We start from the raw sequence: 18,753 nt of genomic DNA, 5'->3' as shown, positions 1-18,753 counted from the left end.
TCATATGAATCACTATACACAAGTGAGACACACCACCATAAACCACACGTGACTACAGCCACACGCAGGTGAGTATCAAGCATTCCTGCACACCTCGTGAGGGTCAGAAACAATTCTTCTGTCACCCAACACACTCCGCACCACCATCCCACGCCCAGCTTGTCTGTGTCCCGTGTCTTTGGCACTCTAGATATCAATCTCTCCCTTGGAATAGGGCCCGTCGGGGTATCGAGGTGCACTCCAGGTGCACAGCATCGGAAAGCCCTATGTGGCATTCTTCTGCTCCGGGCCTGGAATTCAGGTTTTTCAGATCAAGGAGAAAGCACCCGGCGGGGGAAGCCGGCAGCCGGCAGCGACCCCATGCGGCCAGTCTTGGCACTGCACCATCCCAGCCTTCGCAGCGCCGCAACCTTAAGCAAACCAAACTCCGTAGGAACTGTACTCGAGAGTCTTGGTAAGAAGCGCGATCAGCAGTCGCTCTTCTTACTCTATCTTTCTTGGGGTTGGTGCCCAAATCATTTGAATACATACGTACAATTACCCCTCAGTTTTACAAGCACGAACTTTTGCAAGCAAAATACTATTAAAGACAGAAGAGGAAAGCTGGTCTTACAGGAGCCCGGATAGCTCAGTCGGTAGAGCATCAGACTTTTAATCTGAGGGTCCAGGGTTCAAGTCCCTGTTCGGGCGTTCAGTTGCTTTTCCTTTTTTTTCCTATCAGAACAGCAGCATCCCCTTTTTAGTAAAATTAATATTTGCGTTCCTTCTAACAAAACAAAGGAAAAGAATAACGAAAATACTATTACTTAATTTTAAAAGGATCTGATGGCCGGGCCGCCGCCGTCATGGACACGAGTCGTGTTCAACCAATCAAGCTAGCCAGGGTCACTCACGTGCGGGGACAATGCAAGCACGTATGCCTGAAATTAATGGACAACAGGAGTAGCTCGGTCATCGGCAGCCGGAAAGGCCCGGTGAACTAGGGCCTCACCCTACTGGAGTCGCAGCGAGAGACCTCGAGGCTGCGCTAGATTTGTGCCTGGGTCTTGGATGTCTAGGTAGACCACATGGTCCGTGGGGATGATATTTGAATGTTAACAAAGAGTTTTTATTGTCTGTAAAAAAATAAAGTGGTATAAAGTGAGTCAGGGTTTTAGTTTTCAGAAGGTAGAATGAATAACGGGAAGGAAAATAGAGGTATTTTAGAGTATTACATATGGGAGTCATACATGTTGAATTTACAATTTCTAGTAGCTGTATTAAAAGGAGAAAGAAGTTTCACCAAGATGTATAAACACTAAATGTGTGACTTTTTTGTATGTCAGTTATACCTCAATAAAGCTAAAAATGAAATAATAATACTAAAAGAAGAAAAACTGTGGAGGTAGCAGGAGTACGTGGGAGTTCACTGTACTTTTTCTTCAATTTTTCTGGAAACCTAAAACTGCTCTAAGAAATAAAATGTTATTTAAAAAAGAGTGAAAATAACAGTCGAAATTAATTTAATAACATTTTATTTAACCCAAAATATCCAAAATCTTAGCATTTTAACACATAATCAACATTTTTATATTCACGAAATTACAATTTTTATGCTGTTTTCTAAGTACAGTTTCTATTTTATACTTACAATACATCTCAATTTGTATTTCAGTGTTCGATAGCGGCTTCTACCTTATCTGACAGCTGTTTTTATGTTGTTTTGTCTTCTGTAAGAAGCAGAATATAGAATAAGTAGAACAGGGAGTTGGTTAATATATAAACATTCAGAAAAAGCCAGCTTGCGAGCTGGTTCCATGGTGTAATGGTTAGCACTCTGGACTCTGAATCCAGCGATCCGAGTTCAAATCTCGGTGGAACCTTATACTTTGTTTTCATTAAGTACCAACGTGTCTCACTTTTAGTTTTGTATATGACGTGCTTTTATGATCTGAGATAATCTAAAAAGAAAACAACAACCCGATGAGGTTTTCGAAGTGGGTAGTTGGATCCTCTAGCACACCGTGAGGAAAACACAAGAAGTCACTTAAATTTGTGTATGAACAAGTGTTGCGCTTGTTCTGAGAATTGAGAATGTTATTTGAGGATCTGTTAACGGAGAGATAAGCTATGAAATACTTAAGCAGTTTCCGATATGGTTTGGGGATGGGATGCAGACCTAAGTAAAATTATGCCTGGAGTACCAGAGAGGGAAGGAAGTGGTGAGACCTTTACCGGGAGTCCTCATAAAATTGAGGAAGATCCCACAAAGTCTTGTATGATTTTACATGTGACATAACCCACTAAAAACTCTCGCTTGGCAGCGGTGGGATTCGAACCCACGCCTCCGAAGAGACTGGAGCCTAAATCCAGCGCCTTAGACCGCTCGGCCACGCTACCCACGTGAAGTAAGGGTTTCTCCTTAGTCCTCCTAAGAGACTGTAGAAAAGTAAGCTAGAGATGGTTGTATTTAATTAGTCGTTTTTCTTTGGAAATAATTTAGATTCAGAACTGCAAAGCTGCAGATGGCAAAGCAGGTAAACCAAAGGAAACAGAGACACAAAAATTTACAACGAAACGAGTTTATTTGGATGGGTGGGGCCGCATCTGGGAGTGGGGTGCACCTGGGCTGGAAGCATCCCCCAAACAGGCAGCCGGAGCTCTTACTCGCCCCCTCGCTCATACTCGGTTACTCTCTCCCTTTTCTTCCACCCATGTGCGCCCGCACTCCCACCTGGTTCACCTGCTTTTCGCCCGCTACCTCTCCCAGGCAGGCCTCCGAAGTCCAAACCCCGCGCTCTTGGCCGGCCACCCTCCCCTCCCCCACACTATTACCCGTAAGCCGTCAGACGCAGAGTCTTGACTGTGGGCTCTGTGGCGCAATGGATAGCGCATTGGACTTCTAGTGATAAAATGAGCAATTCAAAGGTTGTGGGTTCGAATCCCACCAGAGTCGGCTTTTATTCAACTTTTTTCTTTTCTATATCAGCTTTTTTCTTAAAGGTCCCCCACCCCTTCTCCCCTACCCTATCTAAGTGTTTTCCACGTTTTCAGCTCCGACCTCAGTCTTCGCTCAGCTCTCTTCTTTACTTACCTGTCTGCCCCGGGGCTTGGGCCATGGAGAGCAAGACTGGGGTGAGGGGAGGGGGAGGGATGGAAGACAAAAGGGAAGGGAAAGTGGGCGTGGACGCCGAGATAACAGGCCCCTGGCTCTGGGACACACGGGGGTTTAATAACCACTTTATTCCATGCACTAGGGACTCGAGAAGGGACTGGGGCTGGGCTAGGGGCAGAGAAGATACAATCCTAGACACGGGGGAGGCAGGGTAGGGGAAAGGGACAGGAACCAGGGAAATATATATTTATATAGATACTCTAATATAGACCACATCTCACCCGCGCGCTACGCCCGCGCGCCCCGCCGCCCTCCCCGACACCTCCTCACCCCGACGCCTGGGTCCCTCTGCTGCCCTTAGGCTGGAGTCTCTACCCTACCCCCAGCCCCACTCCCACCCCCCAAAAACTTAGGGCCAAGGTCTCCAGAAAGAGGGCGGCGGGGGCGGCGGGGCCTTGGGCGCCCCATCTTGTCTGTGAGGCGGAGGAGGCGGCAGCAGTCCGGTGAGGGGCTCGCCGGAATCCCCGGCGTGGAGGGAGCAAGGGGTCGGGGACCAGGCACAGCGAGGGCTAGAGGAGCCCTGGTGCACTGGGGGGCGCTGGTGCAGCGCGGGGCCAGGCGCCGGGGCGGCTGGGTCCAGCGTTGGGCGCGCCACTTGGGGCCTCGGATCTACGGGTTCCGGCCGGGGCGGCTTGGGGCGCAGGTAGACGTGCAGCGCAGAGAAGAGCTGGGCACGGGCGGCCGGGCTGGCGTCGTGAGCGAAGGCCGCCAGGCGAAGCAGGCACTCACGGAATCCGGACAAGTAGCAGCTGGCGAGCGCCTCGGCGTCCTGGGCTGGGGACCGGGGGACCCCTGGAGCCGCGGCGGTGGGTGCGGCCGATGGGAGGACGGGCAGTCAGGGCAAGGGCCCAGCAGGGGTAAGGGAAGGGGCGGAGCGCAGAGGTACCAAGGCCCGACAGGCGCACAGAGACAGGAAACCAGATGGACGGACAGAGAGAGAAAATGAGGGAGACACAGAGACAGACACGCGCGGGTGTTATTAACCTCGCCTCAGAGCAGACTCTGCCACTCCCCAAGCCCACCATCCACGGCAAATTCCGCCCATCTACCCCGGCCAGGACCTCAGTGAATCCCCTCTCCCTCCCTCCGCTGCCCCACCCCCCGCGCTGTACCCGGGGGCTCCACCCGGCTTCGCTCCCTCAAGTAGCCCACGGCGAACTCCAGTATCTCTGCTTTCTCCAGTTTCGGGTTCCGGAGATTCTATAGACAGGAGGGGAGGGCGCAAAGACAGAGGGGTGGGGAGAGAGGGGGAAAGTGGCAGGGGGAAGAAAGGAAGGAGGGATGCGGGAGCTGGGGGTGCCCCCGGACCGCATTTGCGCGCTGACCACGGAGCGCGCTACCAAATGCGGAGTGGAGATGACCAAGAATGGTCCTCGCCCACCATGAGACGAAACTATCCAACCCGAGGGAATGAAATCGATCCCGCATTATGAGGAGGGCAATTGAAGTAGCAAACCCAATGACTGAAATTAACTCCCCTTGCTGGCTGTTTAGGGGTAGGGGAAGGAAGAGGAAGAATTTACAGACCCAGAGGTTGAAACGCACCCACCCTGGAAGTGAAATTTATAGAACCGGGTGTGAAACTTACAGACCCGAGGGGTGGCCATGAAGATCGCGTTCTGAGAGCAAGAGGGGGTCTGGGATGGGATTCCAAGGGCGGGACTCAGGTCAGGATGCGTTGGGGCCAGGGTCTCCAATGCAGCCAGTTTATGTCCCCACCCAAGTGGGAAGCCCTGGGACGCAAGAATGGGATGCTTGGGGTCCAGAAAGACTGACCTGGTCCCGGGTGCGTTCCAGCAGCAGCAGCCTCAGCTCTTCCAGGCTGCGGTTGATGCGATCTCGGCGCCGCTTCTCCACAAGCGGCTTCAGCATCTGCGACCAGCAGGAAAGGGAGAGCGGGTCGACCGGACCAAGACTCAGCGCGGCCGCGCGGGAGTCGGAATCCCGCCGCTGGGATAGTCCCGCCTCCACCCCTTCCCCAAGACTCCTGAGAGTCCAAGGCCCAACCCATTCGATCCCTCTCCATTCCCCCCGCCCAACGCCCCTAGGGGCAGTGCCTGAAGCTCGCCTCCTCTCTCTCCCGGGTCTTCTGAATTCTCCTCTCTCAGTCTCGTCCTCCCTCCTCCCCTCTCTGTGTCTCTCCTTCTCCTCCTCTTTTCTCTCTACTTCTCCGCATCGTGCAGTCTGTCTCTGTCTCAGTGGAGAACTTTGGGGGCCCTCTTTGCGCCCAGACACGTGGGCCACAAGGTGCTGGACTCAGAGTTGGCGACCCTGAGTGTAGAAAGTGAGATACCCAGCGCAACCGTGCCTCATCTCTTTCTAACCCGTTTAAGCGGTCACCGTTCTCAACTGGTTATAAAATCTTCTACCTGGTCTCGGACCAGTGCCCACTGGTCTAGCCTGCGTGGAGCAAGTGTATATCTCAGCTTTTTGTTTCCACCCTCCTCCCTTAGCTCTGTGTTCCTCCTGGTTATTTCACTCAGACACCAGCCCCCTCCCACGCCCTCGAGGCGTCAAGCTGCCAACTCCCATCACCCAAACCCCAGACCTCTGCTTCTGCTTCTGCCTCCCACGCAGGTCCTGCTCTGACCCTGATCCCTTCTTCATACTTTGCAGCTTTCTCCCCAGCTCCTGGCTCCTTGGAACTCCCGTGCATCTCTCCCCCTTCCAGCCCAGCGTCTCCAGCCTCTTCCCAGACCCACTGTCTCAGAGATACGGTCCCCTGACTGGACCAGGGATCTCCGCTCCCTCTTCTCCCGCCTCTCACCTTGGGGCCGTCCCTATTCTCGGCTCGATCCCGGGTGACCATCGCTCCTTTGGACCCTGGTGTGGACCGAGCCCCTGCGCGCGTTGCGTCTTATATCCCCCAGGCTCTCGGGTGGGGGGACAGGGGAGACCCGGACCCGCCCTCTTAGGCACCCGGATCCCTCCCAGCTTGGCCCCGGGCACGAGGCTCCCGGAAGGGGGAGGAGCGCAAGGGGGAGGGGATGGAGTTGACCTGGCCTGGGAGTGTGGGAAATGAGGGGTCAGTGCAGCACCAGCTGGTTTAAGGACCATAAGGCTGTATAATGAGGCGGGTCCCAGATGAAGGGAAGAGGTTATTAGGGGGAGAGGGTTTAGGTTATTTGGGGTCAAAACTCTCCCCAGAATCGCAGCTTTTGGGGGAGGTCTCTCTACCCTCACTGACCGGTAAAGTAGAAGTTAGCCCCTAGGCTAGATCCTATACATCTTCACCCAAATTTTATCTCCTACTTAAGACAGGGAGAGACCTGACTGTGCGAGGTGAATCTGTCTAATTCAACTGGGGCTCTGTCTGGAGGTGGAAGAGAAGCCCTGTTTGATCTAGGGCAGTCGAATTCAATTTCCGCAACAGGGAAAGGGACTTGGTCCACACATCAGAGTCCGGAGGAACGAACGATGGTCAACAGCACTCATGAGCGCTGGGCGCTGTCTAGACCCAGATAGTTTTATACTGAGATATGCACTAGAAAGAGTTGGGGGGTATGTTATCAAGTATCTATTATAGAATCAGAGTAAAGTATATGATGGGGGAAAGGATCATTCTGAGGGATATCTGGACTGGGGCGGGGGGGGGGAACCCCAAGGAAGAGGGAGTGAAGATTTGAAGTACAGATAGGAGGTGGAGAGATCTTTCCATTTACAAGTTATTTGATTCAAAGTTATAGGACAGTTACGCATATGGCTGCCAGAACACCTGACACAAATGTGCTCGCTTTGCTTGTTCCCAAGAATCCCCTCGGGACTGCAGGAGAGCAGGTAGGGACAAGAAAGGGATAGGAAAAAGGGATCAACACCGACCTCAAACCTAGACCATGACCTTCTACAAAATGACGCGTGAACACTCGGAAACTTTGGGACAAAATGCCTGCGAAGATAAAATCAGAGATTTAATGGGGCAGCAAAAGTGCTAGGGACCAGGAGACGTAAAGACAAGGTTGGAGACCGAGTCGGAAGACAGCTGCAGAGTCGGAAACGAATGGGACCGCCTAGCCCTCTCATGCCCCTCCACACTTTATTGTTTTTGCACGGAGCCTGCCACGCCAAAGCCCGAGCCCCAAGGGACACAGACCTTGGGGAGGGCGCTCCCATTTGGGTTCAGGGCCCCCGGTAATTCCACCTCCCCCTACCTGGGCCAAATGGGAGCGCAGATGTGTGACCCCAGCAGGCCCCGCTGCCCCCCTCCTTGGGAACCTGGGCTCAGGCTGAGTTTTTCTCACCTGCACGCGAGATTTGGGGGCCCCGGGCTGTTCGCACCCGGGTGTGGGGCCGCCCCTGGCCATATGGGGCGATTTTATGACTGGGTGGCCGGATTCCGGCGAGAGGAAGAATGGCCTGTTCGCTCCACCCTGGTGAACTATTCAGAATCTCTCTTTCACCAGGTCCCCAATTCATACAAGCCACCTGACCACAGCTATCTAAACACTTCTAAGTTTTGGCATAGACATGACTTCGTGTGCATTGGTGGTTCAGTGGTAGAATTCTCGCCTGCCACGCGGGAGGCCCGGGTTCGATTCCCGGCCAATGCAAGTACGAGCTTTTTTTTCTTTCTCCTTCCAAACAGAAAGAAATCTGATATTATGTCTGAGCAGCATCTTTGTTTAATATATCAACCAAATACTAATTTTTAATTTTTTTACTTTATCGCAGGGTTTACTGACTCACGTCCTCACACGCCCATCTTCCCAGCCAAGGGGTCCTGCTGCCTTCCCCACCCCTTCCTCCGCCCCGGGTGCCCGCACCTCTGCAGGCGTGACCCTGAGAAAAGACACCGCGCTCGGCTCCCTACCCCAGGGGTCCTCTGGATTCTCCGAGGGGCGGGACGAGGTCTTCCCGCCCCACACACTCTAATTGCCTTGTTCTTCTTTCCATTTCTCCGCCTCGCTCTCTCTCTGTCTTACCTCCTGTTCTCTCTAAAGCGCCCTTTCTTTTTCCAAGTCCAGGTGTCTCGGCCTTTTTTGTCGCAGTTTTTCTGTGCTGAGTACTTCTCGGCGTCTCTGTCTCTATACTTCACGTTCTTTCCTGGTCTCAGCAATTTCTGCGCTCATCTCTCTGGTTCTTTCTTGTCTCTGGTTCTTTTGGCTCCGGGGTTCTCCAGCCTCTCCGTCTCTCTCTGCATCTGCGTCTGCGTCTCGATCTCTGGGTGTCTCCGGGTCTCTGGAATCTCTCGCCTGCTCCCCGGGTCTCTGTCGCCTGCCGGCACTCTGCGCTCCCACGCTCCTGCCATCCCCTGGGAAGCTTGTTCACACCTCCAGGTTCCTGCCACCTCCTCGCCCGCCCCTTCCCGGTGGCTTTGATCCCGCACGCGTCGGGCCGGCGGGCGGCGGGGCACACTCGCCAGATGCAGGGGCCACTCGTAAGTGGGGGCGGGGGAGGCTCGGCTCTCGGCAGCGCAGGTTTCCCTCTGTCTTCCGGCGTGTTCGGCCTCCCTCCGCACCCCTCCTTCTAGGCCTGTCTCTGGCTGGTCTCTGAGGCTCTGAGCCTGCGTCTCGCCTTGTCTCTCTTGGTCACTGAAACTCGCTCTGGGTCTGTGTCTCTGCCTCTGGTTTCTGTCTCCTGTTTCTTTCAGCCTGTTTCACCTGGGCCGGAGTCTGGGTCCTCTTGTCTCTGGATTGTGTCAGTGACTGGGAATACTCTCTTCTCAATTCTAAGGCGGGACAGTGGCCTCCAGAAGGAAATTCTACAACAGTCTGGGCATCTGTACGTCTTGCGCGCAGTCACTGTTATTATTTATGGAGTGCCTCCTGTGTGTTCAGTATGGTTAGGCTTTCAGGGTACATTGGGTCCGGGCTACCGCATTATAGTGGGCAGGAAGACAGACATAATTGAGAAAGCAGAAAATAATGTAAATGCAGATCGTATAAAGCTGGGGTGGAGCGAGAGTCAATCGGATAAGGCAATGACTTCAGAGGGAAGTAAGTGCTACTGTTACTCGTGTTCAGAGGCAGTCTCTATCAGGAGGTGATATTTGAGCCTCGCTAAGCCAGCTATGAGTGCCTGCAAAAGGAACAAGTGCAAAGGCTGTGAGGCAGGAACGGAGTTTGCTGATGGGAGCTAAAGAAAGGAGGCCAGTGTCCCTGGGATAGAGAATTTAGAGCGTGCAAGGATAAAAACTGAAGTTTTTTATGTGATTGGCTATGAGCCCATCGCACAGGGCCCTGGAAACTGCAGGAGTTTGGGTTTTGGTCTAAGCGCCATGGGAAACCAGTGGAGAATATTAATAGGAATGTTATATTTACGACCTACTTTTTAGAAAGATTTTATTTATTTATTTTTATAGAGGGAAAGGGAAGGAGAGAGAGGAGAGGAAACATCAATGTGTGGTTGCCTCTTGAGCATCCCCTACTGGGGACCTGGCCCACAACCCAGACATGTGCCCTGATTGGGAATTAAACCATGTATCCTCTGGTTCAAAGCCCACACTCAATCCACTGAGCTATACCAGCCAGGGCATGACCTATATTTTAAAAGACCACCTTGGCCGCTGTGTGGAGGATGGAAGCAGGCATATCATCTGGGCTGCCGGAGCAGTCACTGGGTAGACATGATTGTGGCTTGACGGAGGTAGTGGCAGTGGAGAAAGAAAGTGGACACCTAGGTTTTTGGCTTCAGCAACAAGGAGATTGGTGGTGGCTTTTTTATCGAAATGGGAAGGAGGAGGGGACAGAAAAGGTTTGGGGAGAGAAAATAAGCATTATACTTTAGTCAGGTTAGTTGAGGTCCCCTTAGACATCCAAGTGGAGGTTCCGGGGAGTCCAGGGATATACAAGTTAGAGGGTCAGAGCTGGAGGGTAAATACAGGGAAGTCACTGGAAGACATGGTTTTTAATGCAGTGAGATTGGAGTACCTAGGGAAAGAATAGAATATGGACTGAGAGAAGAGAAGAGATTGAGCAAGGAGCCCTGAGGCATCCTAACACTTGAGGTCAAGTTGAGGAAGGAGAATTGTCAAAGGAATCCAGAGTGATCAGAGAGATAGCTGAAAAGCCAGGTGAGTGGAGTGTCCAGGAAACAAAAAAAGAAAGTGTATGAAAGAGGGAGCAATGAGCTCTAGCTAAGCTGTTGGGAGTTCAGAAAAGAAGAGAGAAAAGCAACCATCCAGTTTAGCATCTTGGAAGTCACAGATGACCTGGGGGGAGAGTGACTGTGCAGCCCACTGAGCCGATTGAGGTAAGAATGGGAAGTGAAGGCACACAGACAGTGGTGTAGCCACTGTGAACAGTGAACGGTGGACAGAACAGTGAACAGAACAGTGAACGGTGAACAGAACAGTGTGTGGCAGGTAGGTGTAGCAGAGATGAGGGTTGCTAGAAAGGGTTTGAGGCTGATGGGAATAACCAAAACCTGTGGTGTGGGGGAGGGCGGAGGTGAGGTTGGTATACTCCAAGGCCAGATAGAGGAATCAGCCTCAGCTAGTAGGTGGGCAGGTGAGACAGAGGGCTTGAGCCAGTTGGAGTGGGGGAAAGATGAGGCAGGTTATCTCTAGTTGCTCTCATTTTCTCAAAGAATGAATCAAGCTCATTTCTGGAGGGAAGAGAGCTACATACACGTCCTTTGAGGAGAAAGGTGTGAAATGTTCACTTGAGAGAATAGGAAAACAAGCCTTCTAAACTAGGAGAATAAGGTTTCCAGGCAGGCTGAGAGTCCACCTGAGATGTGGTATCAAACATTTTACGTTTCAGAGGCCAATTCACCACGAAGGTAAAGAAGTTTGTGCTCCCTGGCTGGTGTGGCTCAATGGATGGAGCGCCAGTCTGCAAACCAAAAGGTCACCAGTTGGGTTTCCAGTCAAGGCACATGCCTGGGTTGTGGGCCAGGTCCCCAGTAGGGGGCGTGCGAGAGGCAACCACACATTGATGCCTCTCCGCCTTTCTTTCTCCTTCTCTTCACCTCTCTCTAAAAATAAATAAGTAAAATCTTAAAAAAAAAACAAAGAAGTTTATGCTTCAGGACCCCTCATTTGCACAGGCCTCTGGGAGGGCCCTAGCAACATCTTCACATGGCTATATGCTTCTGTAAAATTTGCAAATTGAAGATATTTTTAACTATACATGATAAAGACCACTGTCACTTTCCACTTCACTTTCCCCGACACCAACCCCCACCTATGTTGGCTGTGGACATTTTGAGGGATTCGGTTAGGGGGGAGGTGAGTTGGAAAGAAATAAGATTGATATTTTTGTGGGATATGTTAACACGGTTCCCAGTCACTCCACACACAGTTAAGTTAGCCTGGCCACCCTGGTGTAAGAATGGCTTCCAGGAATACTCCTATCCCCTGTGCCCACTTAGCAGGCTTTGTGCTGCGAAGGTGCAATGCCAGAGGGCATGTGTGATATGAATGTACCCAGTGACAAGAGTGGGTAGTAGAGGAGAAACAAGATTCGAAATGTGTAGAGCCAGTAGCTAGTCTGTGGAAAGTGTTATAGAGGTGTTCAGGCAGATAATACAAATATGTTATTTTTCTGGGCTCTGTGACATTTGTAAGCTTTTTAAGTTTGTAAGTTATCGTCTCTTATTTCCCTCTAAATACTGCCATTTGTACTTAATTTTGTGTTATTTTTCTAAAAAGCCCTCTCTGCTCAAAAAAAAAACACACACACAAACTGAATTAACAAGCAAAATAGAGACAGACTCAAAGAGAGCAGGCTGACAGCTGGGAGGGCCAGTGGTAGTTAGGTGGTGGAGGGATCCAGCAAAAAGAAAAAAGACTCATGGGCATCAATATCAACAACAGTGTTGTGATTGTGGTGGGGAGTATAAAGGAGATAAATAGTCATGGAAAAACTAATAAGTAAATAAACCCCTACACACACACACACACACACACACACATACACTTCAGACTCCCCTAACCTGAGATCAGTTGTTGGGGCTGGGGAGTTTTTCTCCAGCCACTATTCCTGTGCAGATGTGGCTCTGAGGACATTCTCCCACCCCATTCCCAGGGCTGGGGTTATAGGATAGGGTCTTTCTGTGTTTGGCACACCTCTGTGTCAGCGTGGGCCTGTATGTGTGTCTGTCTGTGTTTGTGTCTGTGTACATGGTGTCTGTATGAATGTCTGGACCTCCAGCCTCTTCAACGCTGGGCCATGTCTGGGCTTGGGAAATGGGAGCTCCTGTCCAAAAGAGCTGGGCCCCTAGGGAGGCAGGGGGCAGGGAAAGAACTTAGACAGCACCAGGCTGATGGGCTGATCCTGTTGTCTGAGCTTCCCCTCCCCTGCTGTGATGTCTCCCCAGGCCTGGGTTCCAAGGCTCAGCTCCTCCCTCTTTGTTCTTCAAAGGGAAGGCTGGCTTCCTGGGACCCCCTGGGTCCTGGGTAGGGGAAGTACCTTGAGGGTTGGGTCCTCGAGGGTTGGGGGTTGGGAAGTAGGAGGACCTGGCCTCTGAGTCACAGAAAGAATCAGGGTAGAAGACCTCCATATATCCCAAAACCAAAACACAATACTCCTTGTCCTTATGAGTCGTAAACTTCTTGTGGAGGAAAGAATCAAATGAACATTACACAAAACTTATCTTTTGTCAGATGGTGATAAGTGCTATGGGAAAAAGTGAAGCAGGGGAGTAGAGAGTGAGACCTACAATTTTAGAGGGTGTCACCAGGGAGGTAAACTGTAAGGTGAAGGCTCAAGCTACAAGGATACCGTGGGGGCGGAGGCAGGGGACATTCCAGGCAAAGTGACAGAAAGGCTTGGCTTGTCAGAGGAACAGAGAGCAACTAGGGCCTGCATAGGCATGGTTGCAATGGAGGTTAGATTGGAGCTGTAAATCAGAAGGCTGATCACGTAGAACCATCTAGGCCACTGAGAAGACTTTGTTGGACTTACTCATCTCTGAGTGAGCTGAGAAGCTGAGAAGCCAATGGAGTTGTTTTTTCCCCCTTTGCTTCTTTGTTTTGTTTTCTGGCATTTTTAATTTTTATATAATGTCACACTTTCAGAAAAGTTACAATAATAATACAAGGAGCCCCGGCTGGTGTGGCTCAGTGGATGGAGCTCCAGTCTGCCAACCAAAGGGTCACCAGTTTGGTTCCCAGTCAGGGCACATGCCTGGATTGTGGGCCAGGTCCCCAGTAGGGGGCATGTGAGAGGCAACCACACATTGATGTCTCTCTGCCTCTCTTTTTCCCTCCTTTCCCCTCTCTAAATATAAATAAATAAAATATTTTAAAAATTAATACGAAGAACTCCAGTGCAGTATTTTCCCAGGTCCATTAATTGTTTGCATTTGCCCCCTTTGCTTTATCACTGCCTTCCAAATATAAAATATGTGTTTTCTGGACCATTTGGGGGGTAAGTTTTCCGGACCATTTAGGGGGGTAATCAGGCCCTTTTGCCCCTAGTCACTCAGTTTGTATTTCCTAACAAGGACAGTTGTAGCATAATAGTATGTAATAGTACAATTACCAATATCAGGCCATTAAAGCTGGTATAATACTATTATTTAATCCCCAGTCCATATTCAGATTTTCTCAAATGTTCCACTGACCTCCTTTATAGTTCTTTTTTCCCCCCAATCCAGGATCCAATACAGGATCAAATGTTGCATTTAGCTGTTGTGTCTCTTTAGTCTCAATCTGAAAGAATCTTTTTTTTTTTAACATTTAAAAAGTATTATTTTAATCAGCTGTTTTTCTTCAAACAATCAAAAACTCATTTATTTGGGAATACTGACTAGAAGGTGAGTAACTTCAGAGCCTGTGAAGGTGTTCTATAAACTTAGTGAAATGACAACACTGAGTGCCAGCTCCTGTGAAGAGTCAAAGAGCTTAGTATTTACTTGGCTCCCGGTTTGGCAGAACTGACAGTGCCTCCTGGGATGTCCAAGTTCTGGAGTGCAGGGCAGGTCCATAGTCTCATGTTTCCTCAGTCTCCCATCATGTTTTCATTTGTTTGTGTCCTTTTGTTCTGCCTCTTTTCTACTCCTCCACACCTACTTTTGCCCTTGTTGAGAACATACCTTCCCCTGGCTGGGGTGGCTCAGTTGGTTGGAGCATCATCCAATGAACCAAAAGGTTGCAGGTTCAATCACTGATGTTTCTTTCATCCTCTCTAAAATCAATAAACATATTTTTAAATGTCACTTACGATTCTTTAATTTTCCTTTTTCCAGACGGCTTCTATTTAGTTTTCCTAGATTTCTGTCTAGTTGGCTTTCCATTCTACGTTCCCGACTCCTACTCTTCAGAGGCAAATCAACAGCTCATAGTTGTTTGTTCTACCATTTAATCTACACTTCATATCTCTGAATAACATACTGTGTACCTGATCTCCTTTCTCCCGTTTTAGACACTTTCTACTGGCTTTCTACTCTGTTCCTCCAGAACCCTGGCCACAGATGTTTTTATTTTTCCCTCATTCTTCCAGTTCTGTTATTGTAATTTTTAGTTAAATGGGTATTTAGTGTTTATATAATTATGATAAGGTAAATATTTTTGCACTTGAGTCACCTTCATTGTAGTGTTATTTTTCATGGTGTTAATAATTGCTTTATTTTTTGGTTTATTTAGTTTTCCATAATGTATTATTCTTTGCCCAAACTCAATTTAAGCTGTCAGATGTGAGCAAACAAGTCACATAGTTCTTTAATTTCAGCTTTAAAATTTCTTTTAAAGAGTCTGCCTTCTGGCCCTGGAAGTGTAGCTCGGTGGATTGAATGCAGGCCTGCAAACTAAACAACCGTGGTTAAATTCCCAGTGAGGGCATATGCTGGGGTTGCAGGCCAGTTCCCAGCAGGAGATGCATGAGAAGCAACCACGCATTGGTATTTCTCTCCCTTTTTCTCTCCCTCTCTCCTTCCCTTCCCCTCTAAAGTTAAATAAATAAAATCTTTATAAAAAAAAAAGAGTTTTCCTTCTGGAGCACGCTTACTGCTCCAACCTGGACTGGGTGCTGCTTGTCTTTGCTACACTGCTCCTGGGGTTTTCTTTACTTTCATCTTGAGAAGCCCCACCGCGTGTTTTGTGTTAGACTCTGGGCTTCTTATAACTCATGTCCTCTTGACTTACTTCCTCTGATTTGCTGTTGCACAGTTTCTTTTTCTTTTTCTTTTTACTTTTTAATGTTTATTATGCACTACATAATACGCTGCATAACCTTTTAGCAGGGGTAGATGAGTATAATGGAGTTATTTTTCATCAATCAGGAAAATGCTCCTTAATCAATGTTCTCCAAACCCTTTGACGCATAGTAGCGATTAACTCCAGAGACACGCCTATCTCTTTCCATCAAATTCCACTGATATGGATAATAGGCAACTCTTTTTTCCTTGCTCCCATTACTGAACCTGTGGATGTGCGCAGTGGCAATTCCCGGGAAGGATTAGACAAACGCCCATGACGGCCACCCCGGGGAGAATCTCGAACCACATCGCAGCAAGGTTACCAAAGCCAGAAAAAACACCTTCCAGGTCCCTGAAAAGTCGGTGGCTTGCTGTTGCACAGTTTCTAGTTTGCTTTGAGAAGGAATGGGTGGGATTTCTTTTTTTTTTTTTTAACATTGTATATCTGAAAATGTCTTCACTTAATTTGATAGCTTGATTATCAAGTTCTAATCTGGCAGAATCTTCGTTGTTGATCTTCACAGTTTTGTAGAGTTTGGGGTTGTCATTTTGTAGAATGTCCTTCAGTTTGTTTTGTCAGAGGTTTCTCCATAGAGAACAGTCAAATTCAAATCATTCAGATTATTTACTTTTAGCAGAAATGTCACCCCAGAAGTGATGTCGTGTCCTCAATGCATCACATCAGAAGACACATGTCAGTGTGTCCCAACCTGAGATATTCACTTGGATCACATGGGTGAAGTGGTGTTTGCCAGGGTTCTCCACTGTAGAATTATTATTTCCCCTTAGTAGTAATTAATACATAATTTGTGGGAGGACATTTTGAGATTCTTTACTATCTCATCAAAAGTTCACCCACTAATGTAGTGTCCACCGCTGATTTCTAACTTCAGTACTCCTATATTTATTAGTTGGCAGTTTACTAGAAAAAGCTTTCAGTTTTCCTCCCATTTATTTATTTGTACTGGTATGAACTTTGGATTCTTACTTGATTCAATGAGCTATAATCCACCACAATCAGTATTTATTTTAATACTCAGTTGTTTTGTTTTCTGGCATTTTTAGTTATTGTCCCAAATTTGCCAATAGGAACCTCTTTGACTATACCCCCTAGCTGCTGTGTTTTTTTTATATATACCCAACACTCCTTGAGTACCTCTTTACTTTCTGGTACAACAAAATCTTTCAAGATTCTCTTGTAATTCCTTAACCACAGCTCTGGAATAAGCCTTTTTCCCAAGGAGCCCTGGTTCAATTTAGAATGATATTCACTAACCAAGATCTGGACCCTTGGCCTACTTATCACTCCCTGTGTAACATTCCTTTTAGGCTCTCCCAGTGGACAGAGCTAGGAAATATATTCATATGTATGTGTTTAGGTTGTGTATGTGCATACATTTTCCTTTATCTATATACATTAAAAACCAGGAATTCATATTGATAGCCCATTAAAAGAAAAGAGGAATGACAGAATCTAATTTATTTTTTAAAAGGATCAGCCTTGGCTGGTGTAGCTTAGTGGACTGAGTGTGGGCCTGTGAACCAAAGAATCACAGTTTGATTCCCAGTCAGGGCACATGCCTGGGTTGCAGGCCAGTTCCTGGCGGGGAATGTGTGAGAGGCAACCATACATTATTATTTCTCTCCCTCCTTTCCTTCCCCTCTAAAGGATAAATAAAATCTTTAAAAAATAAAAAAAAGATCATTTTGTCCTCTATGTTCAGAGTAGACTGTAAGGGAACAAGGAACCAAAGCAAAAGCAAGGAAATAATTTAGGAGCTAATGTAACAAACAGCCTGGGTGAAAGATGAGGGTGATGAGGGTGGCTTGGGCCAGGGTCTGGTGGTGAAGTAGTGACAAGTAGTCAAATTTTAAAAATATTTTAAATAAGAAATTGCTGAGTGATTTGATGTGCCATGTGTGAAAAAAGAATCAGAGATGATCCTAAGGTTTTTAGTCTGACCAACTAAAGAAATGGAATTTCCATTAACTGAAATGGAAAGACCCACAGATGAAGCAGGTTTCGGGGAGGCCACCAGGAATTTGTTGTGGATACTTTAAGTTTGTAATTGGCTACTAGATATTCAAGTGGAAATTATATGTAGGTGATATTATATATGCATCTAGAACTCAGGGAAGAGTTCTGGAGCTGGAGATGAAAATTTTGGAGGCATTAATGTATTGCTAGTTGATATGTAAAGCTCCGAGACTGGAGATCACTAAGGGAGTGGGTGCAGACAGAGAGGAGGTTGGGAAACTGAACCTTGGGAACACTCTGACATTTCAAGATCCAGAAGATGATGAGCCAACAAAGGAGTCTGTGAATGAACTGCTAATGATGTAGAACGAATATCAGAAGAGTGTTGTCTCCTAGAAGGCAAGTGAAGAGAGTGTTTCTAAGAGGGAGTAGTAAGCATGTGTGTCAAATGGTCATTTGGTAACCTTAACAAGAGCAGCTTTGATGAATTGGGGTAGGGGGGAGGTGCACCTTAAGAGAGATGGTTCAAAGGAGACTGGGAGGATAGAATTAGAGACAGTGGGTATAACTAACTTTGCAGGAGAGGGGAACAAAGGAATGAGGTTGTAGGGGGACATGAAGTCAAGATAACTTGTTGTCTTGCTTATTCTAAATTGGAATACATTTCAGTATGTTTGTAGGCTCGTAGGAATAATCCAATTAGACTGGGAAGATGTGATGGTACAGGAAAGAGAGAAGTGTTCTTGAACACTTGTGGGCCAAAAAGGAAATGGAGATCTATCTAGTAAGGGTAGGGGTTGACCTAACTTGGAAGGGTTCATCTACAGTAACGAGGGAAAGGAAAAATATGTGGCTACAGACAGACAGAAGGACAGGTAGGTAGGTAGGTAGGTAGGTGGATATCGATGGGGCAATGCCTTCAGAATGCCTTGTTTACTCACTGAAACAGCATACAAACCTCAGAGAGGATTCAGGGATTTGTGGCTTGAGGTGTCAGGAGAGGAACGAAATAGTATAGAATGGCAATGTGAATGGATTACAACATCCAAATATCCTTAAGGAATCGTCTGACCTTGGTGGAATTTTTAATTCATATCGGCAGCTACCAGACTTCGGCCCTGCTGTACACAGCCTTCAGAGGTGTACGTAGTATGGAGTGTAAGGCCTGCTAGGGGGCGCTCGCGGAGTGTGGCGGAATCTCCCGAGTTCAGAATAAATGCGAGCTCTCCAAGGGAAGAAAGCGGTGGGGAAAACAAATTATTTTTTCCGAAGGCAGTAATGCATGTTCCCAAAACTATTAACGCTGTGAGCAGGATTCGAACCTGCGCGGGGAGACCCCATTGGATTTCGAGTCCAACGCCTTAACCACTCGGCCATCACAGCCACGTAGAGCATGTGCCCTGTGCGACTGTAGTTGCTTATAAATAGGCCCACCTCCTGCGACCCTAAACCACTGTCTGGAGACATCTATGCATGTGTGCCCTGGCTGGGTGCAGCTGACCATGTTTGCTTTGCATTAGCCATCAGCAGCCCTTGGGAGCAA

The 18,753-nt window shown here is 48.3% G+C and overlaps 2 protein-coding genes, 6 non-coding genes and 1 pseudogene across 9 annotated transcripts; 5 read left to right on the top strand and 4 right to left on the bottom strand.

The window, feature by feature from the left end:
* The first annotated feature begins 617 nt into the window (after nt 1-617).
* On the top strand, nt 618-690 carry TRNAK-UUU (transfer RNA lysine (anticodon UUU)). The gene has a single exon. It is a non-coding gene; the product is annotated as a tRNA-Lys (tRNA).
* A 155-nt stretch (nt 691-845) lies between these two features.
* Nucleotides 846-1,031, top strand: LOC118974623 (40S ribosomal protein S28-like; annotated as a pseudogene).
* Nucleotides 1,032-1,790: 759 nt separating this feature from the next.
* Nucleotides 1,791-1,862, top strand: TRNAQ-CUG (transfer RNA glutamine (anticodon CUG)). Its single transcript has one exon. It is a non-coding gene; the product is annotated as a tRNA-Gln (tRNA).
* Nucleotides 1,863-2,297: 435 nt separating this feature from the next.
* Nucleotides 2,298-2,379, bottom strand: TRNAL-UAG (transfer RNA leucine (anticodon UAG)). Its single transcript has one exon. It is a non-coding gene; the product is annotated as a tRNA-Leu (tRNA).
* Nucleotides 2,380-2,847: 468 nt separating this feature from the next.
* On the top strand, nt 2,848-2,935 carry TRNAR-UCU (transfer RNA arginine (anticodon UCU)). The gene is given in 2 exon segments: nt 2,848-2,884; nt 2,900-2,935. It is a non-coding gene; the product is annotated as a tRNA-Arg (tRNA).
* A 510-nt stretch (nt 2,936-3,445) lies between these two features.
* On the bottom strand, nt 3,446-7,554 carry HES7 (hes family bHLH transcription factor 7). 2 transcript variants are annotated; one of them, XM_037028291.1, is made up of 5 exons: nt 7,393-7,554; nt 6,974-7,040; nt 4,931-5,026; nt 4,267-4,354; nt 3,446-3,946 (listed from the first exon to the last, which is right to left on the bottom strand). In XM_037028291.1, exons 3-5 carry the CDS (start codon nt 5,024-5,026, stop codon nt 3,504-3,506), a joined length of 627 nt encoding a protein of 208 aa, XP_036884186.1. In that variant the 5' UTR covers nt 6,974-7,040; nt 7,393-7,554; the 3' UTR covers nt 3,446-3,503. The 2 variants fall into 2 exon arrangements, with proteins under 2 accessions (XP_036884186.1, XP_036884185.1); XM_037028290.1 differs by lacking the exons at nt 6,974-7,040; nt 7,393-7,554 and adding an exon at nt 5,922-6,162.
* Nucleotides 7,555-7,630: 76 nt separating this feature from the next.
* On the top strand, nt 7,631-7,701 carry TRNAG-GCC (transfer RNA glycine (anticodon GCC)). The gene has a single exon. It is a non-coding gene; the product is annotated as a tRNA-Gly (tRNA).
* A 7,518-nt stretch (nt 7,702-15,219) lies between these two features.
* LOC118974657 (NADH dehydrogenase [ubiquinone] 1 alpha subcomplex subunit 1-like) lies at nt 15,220-15,586 on the bottom strand. Its single transcript, XM_037028173.1, is given in 2 exon segments — nt 15,220-15,486; nt 15,488-15,586. Coding segments are annotated over 2 exon segments (213 nt in total). The 5' UTR covers nt 15,542-15,586; the 3' UTR covers nt 15,220-15,327.
* Nucleotides 15,587-18,511: 2,925 nt separating this feature from the next.
* On the bottom strand, nt 18,512-18,593 carry TRNAS-CGA (transfer RNA serine (anticodon CGA)). The gene has a single exon. It is a non-coding gene; the product is annotated as a tRNA-Ser (tRNA).
* Between the last annotated feature and the right edge of the window lie 160 nt (nt 18,594-18,753).

The sequence above is a fragment of the Sturnira hondurensis genome, unplaced genomic scaffold (genome assembly GCF_014824575.4).
Source record: "Sturnira hondurensis isolate 20B ecotype Veracruz unplaced genomic scaffold, ASM1482457v3 Scaffold0019835, whole genome shotgun sequence".
Lineage (NCBI taxonomy): Eukaryota > Metazoa > Chordata > Mammalia > Chiroptera > Phyllostomidae > Sturnira > Sturnira hondurensis.
This window is presented reverse-complemented; position numbering and strand designations above follow the sequence as displayed.